A 12,571-nucleotide genomic window follows, 5' to 3' on the forward strand; every position below is an offset into this window, starting at 1 on the left:
GTCCTCAAGTCTAATAGGAGTGATATTATGATATTATAGTTTGTTTATTTATTTTTATGTTTATTTATTTGTATTTTTTTTTTAATAATACATCTGTAATTCTTTTAAGTTTTAATGTTGTGGTTGCTAGGTGGTTCCTTACCTTAGTCCACCCTCAAGTCTATTATATTATAATATAATATATATATTATATTATATAACATTACATTATATATTTATTTATTTACTTTACTATTAATTTATTTTATATTATTATTTATATATTATTATTATTATTATCATGTTTTATTATCCTCCAAGTGTAGTTTTAAATCATCAAAGTAGCAGCACTCTTTCCTCAAGACTGATGATTTAAGAAATGATTAATGTAGCGCAGGGCGATTTACATGTTTGACACAGTTTGTTGAAGTCTTTGCATGCCTTAGCAGAGACTCCACTAATGATTTAACCAGTCCACTCTCTTCCCCTCTGTGTTTGTGCATGCATGATTTTTTTTAAAGCCTGAAAAACTCGCATGACTGTTCCTGTGTCATCAGAAACATATTTTCTCCTGCGGTTGCTCCGGAGACTGCATGTCTCAGGTCATTACGCCTGGCTTTGCCTGGGAATGGGAACAATGCCTGAAGAGCCTGCGGATATACGCCGGGCCCACAGCGAGAGAAAACAGCGCATTCATGAAGCACGGAGCCGAAGAGCTGAATCAGCCACATCTCTATCTCATCGGCCTGTTTGCAGAGGGTGATGTCATCTCCGAGTCACGGGAGGCGAGTTCCTCTTCAGAGGCTGTCTGTAGTGAGGCAGTGGACGATCAACAAAGCCTCCAACTGTTGGGATCTTTCCCGTGAAGTACAGTGTAATCTGACAAACGAGCGCTCGAGCGGTGGGCTTGAAAGGTTCTGCTGTGGAGAACGACCTTGAATGGGTTTCAGTCTTCATGATGTCCCTCTCTAGCACCCATGCCTCCCTGAAGCCAGAAACTGAAACCAGCACGCATGAGAAAGATGTTGTCTTTGGCACAGAGAGCTCTGACCTTGAAACTGATGGGTCTCAGGTGGAATATTCAGAATGTTGTTTTGCACGAGTTACACAGACTTCTCACTGTTCAGTAACTAGCGGTTGTAACTTTAAAAAGCTGTTCCTGTTGGCATCTCAGCGTGAGCGTGTGTGTTTTTAGCCAAACATTACTCATCCTGGCAGCTAAACCTCAACTGGTGGAGTTTGTCTATTAGTAACACAGGCTCAAGTCAAACAAGAGTCAAACTAGATCACTCTTGTGATCGTTTATTTATTTATTTTTATTTTTGTCCTTATTTTTTAAGTATTAATTCTTAAATATTAAATCTTTTGTTTGTTTGTTTGTTTTATTAGTATTCTATTATTATTATTATTTTTACTGTTTATTTATTTTTAGTATTTATTTTTTTGTTTGTATTAATTCGATTTTTTATATTTATTTATTTATTTTTATTGTTTGTTTTATTTTTTAGTATTTATTTATTTGATTGATTTATTTTTAGTATTCTTTATATATATATATTGTTTATTTGTTTTATTTTTATTTGATTTTTTTATTTATTTTATTAATGAACAAATTTATTATTCTATTAATAGTATTTATTTATTGCATGTTATATCATCTACTATTTTTTTATTTATATTATTTTATTATAATTTTTTATTATTATTTTAGTATTTATTTATTTATTTTAGTTTTACATTTTTATTTTCATTCTATTTTTAGTATTTATTTTTATTTATTTGATTTGTTTTTATTTTTATTTGATTTATTTTTATTTATAATTGTGTATTGTTGTTTTATTTCTTTTTATTGATTATTTATTTATTTATTTGCATGTTTTATCATCTCCCGAGCAAAATGATAAATCAGCAAAGTAACTCTTCTCCTCAGGACGTGATTTAAGGGATGATTAATTCGAGCATTACTCACCCTGCCAGCTTAACGCTCATCTGATGCAGTTTGTCATGTATTAGTAACACAGCGCAGATGGATGATATATGATGCAATCCTCTGCTGAGTGTACTTCATACAAAACACACACTCAAGCAGATTTGTAAACCTTGATTCATTTCTGCAGAAAGAGATTGGATGGCGACCTGAAGCGAAGCGTCTGCTGTTGGTTATGACAGACCAACCTTCTCATCTGACTCTGGACAGTAAACTGGCCGGTATCGTGGTTCCTCATGATGGCCGCTGCCACCTAGAGGATAATATCTACTCTCAAACCACTAGCATGGTAAGAAAAACCACAGCACTTGACACACACAAAACACCAGATGCAAAACTGGTGCTTATACAGATGTATAACGTGTCCAAAACCAGTTCCATCTCTGGATTACCTAAAAAAATTCCTTTATTTATTTACGATATCGGTCCATAAATAAAGGGGTAAGTACTACTTATGTAGTACTTATGTTTGTATGTGTGTTTGTAATGTATGTAAGATGATAAGAAATGTTTCTTGAGCATCAATGATTTCTGAAGCATCATGTGACACTGAAGACTGGAGTAATGATGCTGAAAATGAAGCTTTGATCACAGGAATAAATTATATTTTATTATATATTAACATAGAAAATAGGTCTTTTAAATTGTAATAATATTTCACAATATTACTGTTTTTACTGTATTTTTGATCAAATAAATGTAGCCTTTTTGACCAGAAGAGACTTTACAACCCTTTTGAGCATTGCATTACCACAGTACCGTCCAAAAAAAAACATATTAATATTTTTGTTGATATATACTATGATTATAAGCATATTCATATGGTATTTTAAAGAAAGAATATTTTTGTGAATAGTTTTGGCATGTTTACATTTGTGTTTTTCATGATGATTTACCAGTGGAAAATGTCACCACTGATGTATTTCCTGAAATTGCACACATATTTGGCTCCACACTGCTTCTCTCAGCACCAGAATCTGTCATTTCTCAACAAGCAATAGCAGATTTGTGTTGCTGTCGTTGTTTTTAGGAGCACCCAACAATCGGTCAACTGGCAGAGAAACTCCTGGAGAACAACGTTTACTCCATCTTTGCGGTGGACCAGGTGCAATATCAGTGGTATGAGGTAATTCCTCTCCCACACCATGAGTTTGGGTGTCGCCTTTTACAGAAATCAATCTATTTTGAAACAGTGATTTCTAGAATGCAGTCACTGATTTATAGGAACACACACAGTGACTTTTTGCTCAATCAGTGATTACAGTGCTTTGACAAATCTATTTAACAGTGGTTTAACAAATCAGTGACACTTTTCAATAAGTGTTCAACTTAAACACTTAAGGCGGGCGTACACGGTGCGAGTTCGGACCAGGATCGGACACTCGGGAGGTCGTGAGATATTGCACACGTTGCGAGTCAGTTTAACTGATAATCGCGTCAATGCAGCTGGTACACGGCACGACTGTCCTGCACGAATTTTATCAGCAATCACGTGAGCTTTCGCGCTAAACACAGAGACCGTCAATATTGCATGCAGGCAAAGCTTCAGATAGAAAAAATGACAGAAATGTGTGTGCAAATGATTTGTTGTAAAGCAGAGAACAGTAGCCATTCAACATAAAAACTAGAGAGAGAGAGAGAATTATTATTTTTATTTTATTATTTTTATTTAATATTATTATTATTATGTTCTGTAGTACAATGTTCAAAATAATTTTCTATGCTGTGTTGATGCTTTGGCAATACAATTGTATTTTTGTCATGCCAATAAAGCTTTATTGAATTGAACAGAATTGAATTGAGAGAAGTGTGTGTGTGTGTGTGTGTGTGTGTGTGTGTGTGTGTGTGTATGAGAGTGTGAGAGAGGGAGAGAGACAGTGTATGCGCACGCTGTATGGTTGCTGCCACTGAGGTATAGCCCCACGTGGTTGTGTATAATTTGGAAATAGGGGACAGCTGGTGAAAATCGGGCCGACTCCCCGAATTTTTTAAACATGTTTAAAGATGATCGGAAGGTCGGGGAGGTGCTTATAACGTGCTCGGCTCGGCTCGTAATTCCTCTCACACGCTGCGAGCCGCGACCATGCGAGCATCACCGATTCCACTCGATTTCTCCCGAGTGAAAAAAATCATCTGCGAGCTCGTAAAAACAGCAAAAATCGCACCGTGTACGCCCGCCTTTAGCCAATTCTTTGACCACATTTTGGCCAATAACTAATAATTCTTTATATTTGAAAGCCGATAGCCGATATATATCGGTCGATAAATCTAAATCCAAATTTTGATCGTTGTTAAAAAAAGTCTCACGATTAAAAGCCATGTTCCAAACTATGTTCTCATTATAATTTTATTTAACGTATATGTCTCAGCTGAAGGAAATAATCCATTATTTATCAGCTTTAATATCGGGCTGATATCGATAACATTAAAAATGATCATATACTGGCCGATACCGATGTGGTGGGCGATAAAGTCAACAGATCTCATCTCTCAACGCTTATAAAAACACGCTGTAAATAGAAACCTTTCAGATTCGAACGAGAGCCTTTGAAAGCAGCGTCTCCTCTGTACTTTTGACAACCCTACCCGAGGAATGAGTCTGCATCATTTTTCCGTAGCGTTGTATTTGAAAACGACCTAATCTTTTCCTCTGAACAGGATCTACTGGAGCTGATTCCTGGAAGTTATGTGGGCCGACTGTCTCCCAAAGCATCTAATCTCAAAGACTTAGTGGTTCATGCCTACAAGGTAAACAACATTACTTTCTCTTTCACTTGATAAACACTTTATTCCCTCCATCCACTCAAGGACAATTAGATGATAAGTGCAAAAGTTCCCAAACATTTCGAAACGCTCACAGTGGGGCTTTCAGTTTATTCCAGTACAGTTTCAGTTCAGCAGGAAAAACACCGGCCAGAATCTGTTCCGGCATGCTTTTTAAGACTTTTAATGCACAACAATGCATTGTCCTCCAAAAAATCCACTGATCCCAGTGAACAGAAGCCTGCTTTATACAGGCCTCTGGTTACTGGGCCAAAAATGCTGCGAGCTCCAATCAGAGAGCAGCTCAAAGCTGCTATTTTTAGCCTGTCCTTTTCCCCGTGAACCTGCTTATACAAGACCGCTCATACACTCCTGAAAAAGCTCCTTTATTGGTATTAAGACCCTTTAACATTCATGGAATCTTTCCGTTCCACAAAAGGTTCTTTTTAGCGGTCGAAGGTTCTTTAGATTGTTCTTAGATGTTCTTCACACTAAGCAAAATGGGTTCTTTAAAGCCCTATTCGCATGGGATAAGTATTACCAGGTGACCGCTCTAGTCATTTGTAATAATTGCGGAGGTTGTCTGGGCCATGTCTGTAATTTGTAAATTAAAAATCCCCCCGCAAATGACCTGCCATATTTCGCCGAACTGTGATGATTTCCCATGTGGATGTCTGTGATTTGGCGGGGTCGTATATCATTTGTTCAAGGTTTTTGTTTCCTGAGCACTTTTTTATCCATCTTTCACGAAGAACAAAGGCTGCGTCGGAGTGTTTTGATAGTATTTTGGGTGCTGGGTCATATCGCTATACACCATACAACTATACAATTTGCTGAAAGAGACAGCTGAACAGCAAAAAGCATGATTAGATGGAGATGGACGACGTATAGCAGCATGCGGTAAGCAACGTTCTTCTGTTTATCATATATCACACAGCTAGACCTATGATAACGACAAGACATTTCCAAGCAATAGTCTACTGATATTGTATCCGAGAGATAAGTCACAGGCTTCGCTTATCCCGTGCGAATGCGCCACACGAAATTCAGATGTGGGGGGGTCATTTCTAAATCACACGAGGTCCCCGGATAATACTAATCCGGTGCGAATAGGGCTTTAGAAGCTGTTCTTTGGGGAACCAACAATGGTTCTTCTATGTGAAGCAAACCCCCTTTCAAACCTTTACTTATAAGAGTGTTGTTTGAGACATGAGGTCTTTCTGAGCTTCTCTCCAACTCTCCTGTCCTGTTTCTCCTGCAGAAGCTGCTGTCCGACGTGGAAGTGCAGATCGGGGTGGAGGACGGCCAAGCTCACCGGTTCTGGGTCAACGTCACGGCCCTATGCCCCGATGGATCCTCTGTTTCTGGAAACACTAAATGTTCCAGCGTTCAGCCTAAACAAACAGTACGAATGTAGATACATCTGTTTTCAGCACAGGGAACTGAGATGCTGCGTTTGATATCAGAAATGCTCCAATTCGAAGAATAGTTCAGCCAAAAATATTATTTACTCACCCTCGGTTTGCACAAAACCATGATTTTTTTTTTAATTAATACCATAAAAGTAGTATATACTAGTATATACACACTACAGTGTTTTTTAATACTTTTATTTTAGTGAGGATGCATTAAACTTGATCAAAAGTGACACCAAAACATTTTATATTGTTACAAAAGATTCTATTTCAAATAAATGCTGTTCTTTGGAACTTTCTATTCATCAAAGAATCCTGAAAAACAAAACGTATCACTGTTCCCACAGAGATCTGAAACAACAGCACAGCTGTTTTCAACACTGATAATAATCAGAAATAGTTCTTGAGCAGCAAATCATCATATTGGAATGATATCTGTAGGATCATGTGACACTGAAGACTGGAGTAATGATGCTGGAAATTCAGCTTTGATCACTGGAATACATTCAGTTTTAACATATGAAAACGGTTGTACTAATATTTCACAGTATTACTGTTGATATTCATGGTGTTCTTTAGAGTAGCACACTCATCGGCCAAAAAAGTTTCAGAATGAGATGTTTTATAAACAGAGCTCTGTTATTGTTGCCGACCGTTATCTGTTATCTGTGCGTCAGTAGTTTTTGTCTGTTCTTGTCAAGGTTTTCTTCAAGGTGACGGTCGGGATGAGCTCCTGCCCGGCGTCCGGTGGAGATCAGGAGGTTCTGATGTCCGTGAGGCCTGTGGGATTCAACGAGTCCGTGACCGTGCGGGTCCGTCAGGTCTGTGGGTGCGGCTGCGCTGAGAGGAACCGTTGTCATGACGACCCGAATCCCTCGCCCTGTCCCGCAGAGGCCGACGCTTGCAGAGAGGACGGAACCAAACCCGTCTGCAGCGGGAGAGGGACTTGCAAATGCGGGACGTGCGTGTGCGATTCCAGCAGGTTCGGAAACATCTACGGGAAGTTCTGTGAGATGGACGACTTCTCATGTCCGTACGAGAGAGGCCTGGTGTGTGGAGGTGAGCGCTGAGATATGTGTCAAATATATAGATAGATGTCAAATTTGGAATATGAAAATTACTCTCTTAACTACGGGTGAGCAGAATCTTATATGATATTAATTTGGATTGTGTTATATTATATTGATTTACACACACACACACACACACACACACACACACACACACACACACACACACACACACACACACACACACACACTATATCTATATACAATGATAATAAATCAGCATATTAGAATGACTTCTGAAGGATCATGTAACACTGTAGACTGGAGTAATGATGCTAAAAAAATAAATACATTATATTTTAAAGTATATAAAAAAAAAAAAACATGTTTAGGAGGTGAGGTACAATTTTTTTTATAAAGAAGTAAAAATTATACTATCCTCACTTATTTACAAAACATGTTATTAAAATGTTATATAAATTTTTGGATAAAATATCCACTTTTTTATTTTATTATATTATAACTTATAATATATACAGTGTGTGTTTATGTATATATATATATATATATATATATATTTTATAGGACAATATATATACTTTATATATTTTATATATACATTATGTATATATACAGCAATTTTAATATAATACAATATAATATAAAACTGTTATATTCTATCAGAAAAATGTTATTACCAAATGATCAATTAACATATATATATATATATATATATATATATACAGTGATGGTCAAAATTGATGGCACCCCTGATAAATATGATAAAAAATGGCTGTAAAAAATAAATCTGCATTGTTTATCGGTTTGATCTTTCATTCAAAAAATTCACAAAAATCTAACCTTTCATTGAAGTAAAAGAATTGAAAGTGGGGGGTAAATCACATTATGAAATAAATGTTTTTCTCCAAAACACGCTGGTAATAATTGTTGGCACCCTGTTATTAAATACTATATGCAACCTCCTTTTGCCAAGATAACAGCTCTGAGTCTTCTCCTATAATGCCTGATGAGTTTGGAGAACACCTGACCTGAGATCAGAGACCATTCCTCCATACAGAATCTCTCCAGATCCTTCAGATTCCCAGATCCATGTTGGTGCTTCTTCAGTTCACTCCACTCCACTCATCAGGTCAGGGGACTGGGACGGTCATGGCAGAAGCTTCATTTTGTGCTCAGTTACCCATTTTTGTGTTGATTTTGATGTTTGTTTTGGACCGTTGTCCTGATGGAAGATCCAACCACGGCCCGTTATAAGATTTCTAGCAGAGGCCGTCAGGTTTAGATTTTTTATGTGTTTGTATTTGCTAGAATCCATAATAACATGTATCTGAACAAGATGTCCAGGACCTCCAGCAGGCCCACAACATATAAGATCCAGCAGTGTATTTAACCGTAGGCATGGGGTACTCTTCATCCCTGTTTGCACCAAACACATCTGCTGGGTTTGCTGCCAAAAAGCCCTTTTTTTTTGTTTTATCTGACCATAGAATCCGGTCCCTTTTGAAGATCCAGTCGTGTCTGACCACTGAATATGCTGGAGTTTATTTTTGGAGGAGCGAGGAGCATTTTTCTTGAAACCCTCCCAAACAACATGTGGGGATGTAGGGGTTGTTTGATATTTTTTTTAGGCTTTCTGTCCCCAAGACTCAACTAATCTCTGCAATTCTCCATCTGTGATCCTTGGAGAGTCTTTGGCCACTCAAACCATCCTCCTCACCGTCCATTAAGACAATATAGACACACGTCCTCTTCCTGGCAGATTCGTAACATCTTTAGTTGATTATAACTTCTTAATTATTGTCCTGATGGTCAAAATGGGGATTTTCAATTCTTTAGCTATTTTCTTACAGCCACTGTCTATTTTGTGAAGCTCAACAATCTTTTGCTGCACATCAGAACTATATTCTTTGGTTTTACTCATTGTGATGGATGATTAAGGGAATTTGGCCTTTGTGTTTCCTCATATTTAAACTCTTGTGAAACAAAGAAGTCAATTTCATGTTCCTAGTCACCCTGGTGTGCTAAAAAAGGTAAATATTACTGGGAATATACTTCAGAGATATTTTTCTCATAAAAAATTCTAGGGGTGCCAACAATTATGGCCAGTATGTTTTGGAGAAAAACATTTATTTCATAATGTGATTTACCCCCCACTTTCAGTTCTTTTACTTCAATGAAAGGTTAGATTTTGGCGAAGTTTTTGAAGGAAAGATCAAAAGGATAAACAATGCAGATTTATTTTTTACAGCCATTTTTTATCATATTTATCAGGGGTGCCATCAATTTTGACCACCACTGTATATATATATATATATATATATATATATATTTTTTTTTTTAAATCCAAACTTTATATAATATAACGTGTCTTGGTGGTGAGTGGAGGCGAGTATAATTTTTTACTTTTGTACAAAAAATTATATATATTATAAAATATGATTTTTTTCATTTTAAATCTGATTAAAAATGTTTTACAACTTTATATAAACATTTTTATATTATATTTCTATTGTTTAATGTTTTATATATATATATATATATATATATATATATATATATATATATATATATATATATATATATATATATATACTGTATATATATATATATATATTGGATTTTACTTTACAAAAAATATAAAATATTAATTTGGTTATTAATTTTTTTTTTTTAAATATGACATTTTATATCTAATAAAAAAAAGTTGTATAATTTCATATATAATATTGTTAAATGTAATTTTGAGGTTTAATAAAAGGTGAATATATTAAACAATCAATTGGTAATGCCATGATTTTTGGATAATAATAATTTCATTTATCATAAAAATGTATACTGTTTTAAATAACAAAATAAAAGTCTCTGGAATGGACACATTTCTACTAGTATCATGTATTGTGTTTTTTATTCTTCTCCGTTCAGGGCACGGACGGTGTGTTTCGGGTGAATGTGTCTGTCTCTCTGGCTGGACGGGCGAGACCTGCGCCTGTCCCGTCTCCACAGAGACCTGCGTGTCAGACGATGGCTTGATTTGCAGCGACCGGGGAAAGTGTGTGTGTGGCAAGTGTGTATGTGACGACTCGCGGCGATCTGGAACGTTCTGTGAGAAGTGTCCCATCTGCTACAGCTCCTGTCAATCTCACTGGTAACCACTGCTACTCTTTTGTTGAAGAACACCGTCACTGATTGGTTACAACACCTGTCAATCACATAATTAATCACTCGCTAAAGATCTATGGCAGTATTTACCCGTTTTAAAGGGTCTTTGCATTCTATTCACTTTCATTCAAGCGCATGTAAAAGCAGGAATGTAAGCAAATGCAGAGAAGTTTTGTCTTCCGCTGCATGCAAAAGTTGAGCTCAGACCTGGGAATTTTAAAGCAAAAAGATGTTTAACCAATAGGGGATGTACTTGTCACAGATTTAACTCTTAGCTCAATACAGCAGGTTCTACTTTTGAATCTGAATTTATAACTATTAAAAAAAATATGTTTTATATAGTATGAGTGTGCGTAGTGTGAATGTAATCCTGATTTACTACATCCGCCATGTTGTTATTATCATGTGACCCACCAGCGTCAGTTGCGTCGCTTCACTGTCATTCATAATCCTTTCCTGTGGCCTCATGGGATATTAAAGTGTCCATCATATGCACACTTCAGAATCCCACCGGAAGAAGTGGGTCATCCGCAGACTTTTCATCTACTGTTTTTCTGAATACTATGTATTCGGGCATACTATCCTTTTGGCGTACTGTTTTCCGCATACTGTATAGTAGGAAAGTACTCGATTTCGGACGCAGCGAAACTTTAAATCATGCTATACTAAGTATGCAAAATGATATCAGAAGTGAAATTGCACATGCAATGTGAAGAGGTTGTGTAACATATTACTTTATTGTTGAATATTGCATTCTGTTGTTTCACATACAACTCTTAGGATAAATAGTATACAGTAAATGTAAATGTACTATAACAGTAAATGTAGTATGCAGTACACTATGCCATTTCTAAACACAGCCAGAAAGTTGATCATGCTGAACTTTAAAGGGATAGTTCATCCAAAAATGAAAAAATTCTGTCAGTAATTACTCTCATGTTTTTCCAACCACGTAAGACTTTCGTTCATCTTCAGAACACAAATGAAAATATTTTTGATGAAATCTGAGAGCTGGCTCACTCCTCCATAGGCTTCTCTGTTATTGAAACTTTCCATCCCAGAAAAGTTAGTAAAGACGATGTTTAAAATAGTCCAAGTGACTACAGTGGCTCAACCTTAAAGGACAAATCCAGTGAAAAATGAACCTGGGGTTAATTAACACATGGTTACCGAGTCGATCGTTCCCTGCGATGCGTTTTCATGAAAATCGAATGTAAAGAGTTTTATCTTTAAAAACAGATTAGCTTATAACACTAGTATATGGGGCACAGAGTAAGTAAAAATAAATCGCTAGTTAATACCACTAACAAGGCTCAAAATAGCCTCACACTAACACGGGAGCATAATGAGGGTCCTTACATACAAACCGAAGCATTGAGAACTTTGTAAGTGTACAGACAGTTTAATAAGAAGATACTTTATAAAGACAGTACATTACGCGTTGACAGGCAGGATCCATCTTGGAAAACAGTCTCGACTTATAGAGCCACGAACGCCGTCGATAGGATAGCTGGTCCATAGGAATTACATTTGTGAAATCTAACGTAGCACGGCGTTCGTGGCTCGATTAGTCGAGACTGTTTTCCAAGATGGATCCTGCCTGTAAATGCGTAATGTACTGTCTTTATAAAGTATCTTCTTATTAAACTGTCTGTACACTTACAAAGTTCTCAATGCTTCGGTTTGTATGTAAGGACCCTCATTATGCTCCCGTGTTAGTGTGAGGCTATTTTGAGCCTTGTTAGTGGTATTAACTAGCGATTTATTTTTACTTACTCTGTGCCCCATATACTAGTGTTATGAGCTAATCTGTTTTTAAAGATAAAACTCTTTACATTCGATTTTCATGAAAACGCATCGCAGGGAACGATCGACTCGGTAACCATGTGTTAATTAACCCCAGGTTCATTTTTCACTGGATTTGTCCTTTAAGTGTATCAAGCGAAGACAATACTTTTTCAACGACTTTATTCAACTATTGATTTTCTTCTGTGTGGGCCTGAGTGAGTTCATGTAGTGTACCAGCGCAGCGCTTCTGGGTTGCACGTCAGAACGTAGGCTCACTATTGGCTGAAGCTGGTCATGTGTGTGATGCGTGTGACGTACAATACAAAGATTTAAGAAACGTACCTGTTTCTCTTTCGCAGCCAATAGCAAACAGTCTTGTGGCTTAATGAACACATGCAGCCTGTGATGGTGAATCTGTTCTCTCTCTCTCTCTCTCTCTCTCTCTCTCT

General features: G+C 36.7%; 1 protein-coding gene across 3 annotated transcripts in view; it reads left to right on the top strand.

Moving 5' to 3' along the window:
• The window catches only part of itgb8 (integrin, beta 8), a 29,391-nt gene that overhangs the window by 7,641 nt on the left and 9,179 nt on the right, over positions 1-12,571 (top strand). For all 3 annotated transcript variants that reach the window (XM_081375999.1, XM_081376000.1, XM_081376001.1), the window contains exons 6-11: positions 2,097-2,255; positions 2,997-3,092; positions 4,625-4,714; positions 5,991-6,134; positions 6,846-7,203; positions 10,098-10,320. In XM_081375999.1, coding sequence (XP_081232125.1) covers positions 2,097-2,255; positions 2,997-3,092; positions 4,625-4,714; positions 5,991-6,134; positions 6,846-7,203; positions 10,098-10,320 — 1,070 coding nt within the window. The remainder of the gene's footprint in view (positions 1-2,096; positions 2,256-2,996; positions 3,093-4,624; positions 4,715-5,990; positions 6,135-6,845; positions 7,204-10,097; positions 10,321-12,571) is intronic.

Source organism: Scardinius erythrophthalmus (assembly GCF_964197995.2).
Source record: "Scardinius erythrophthalmus genome assembly, chromosome: 10".
In the NCBI taxonomy this organism is placed as follows: Eukaryota; Metazoa; Chordata; class Actinopteri; order Cypriniformes; family Leuciscidae; genus Scardinius; species Scardinius erythrophthalmus.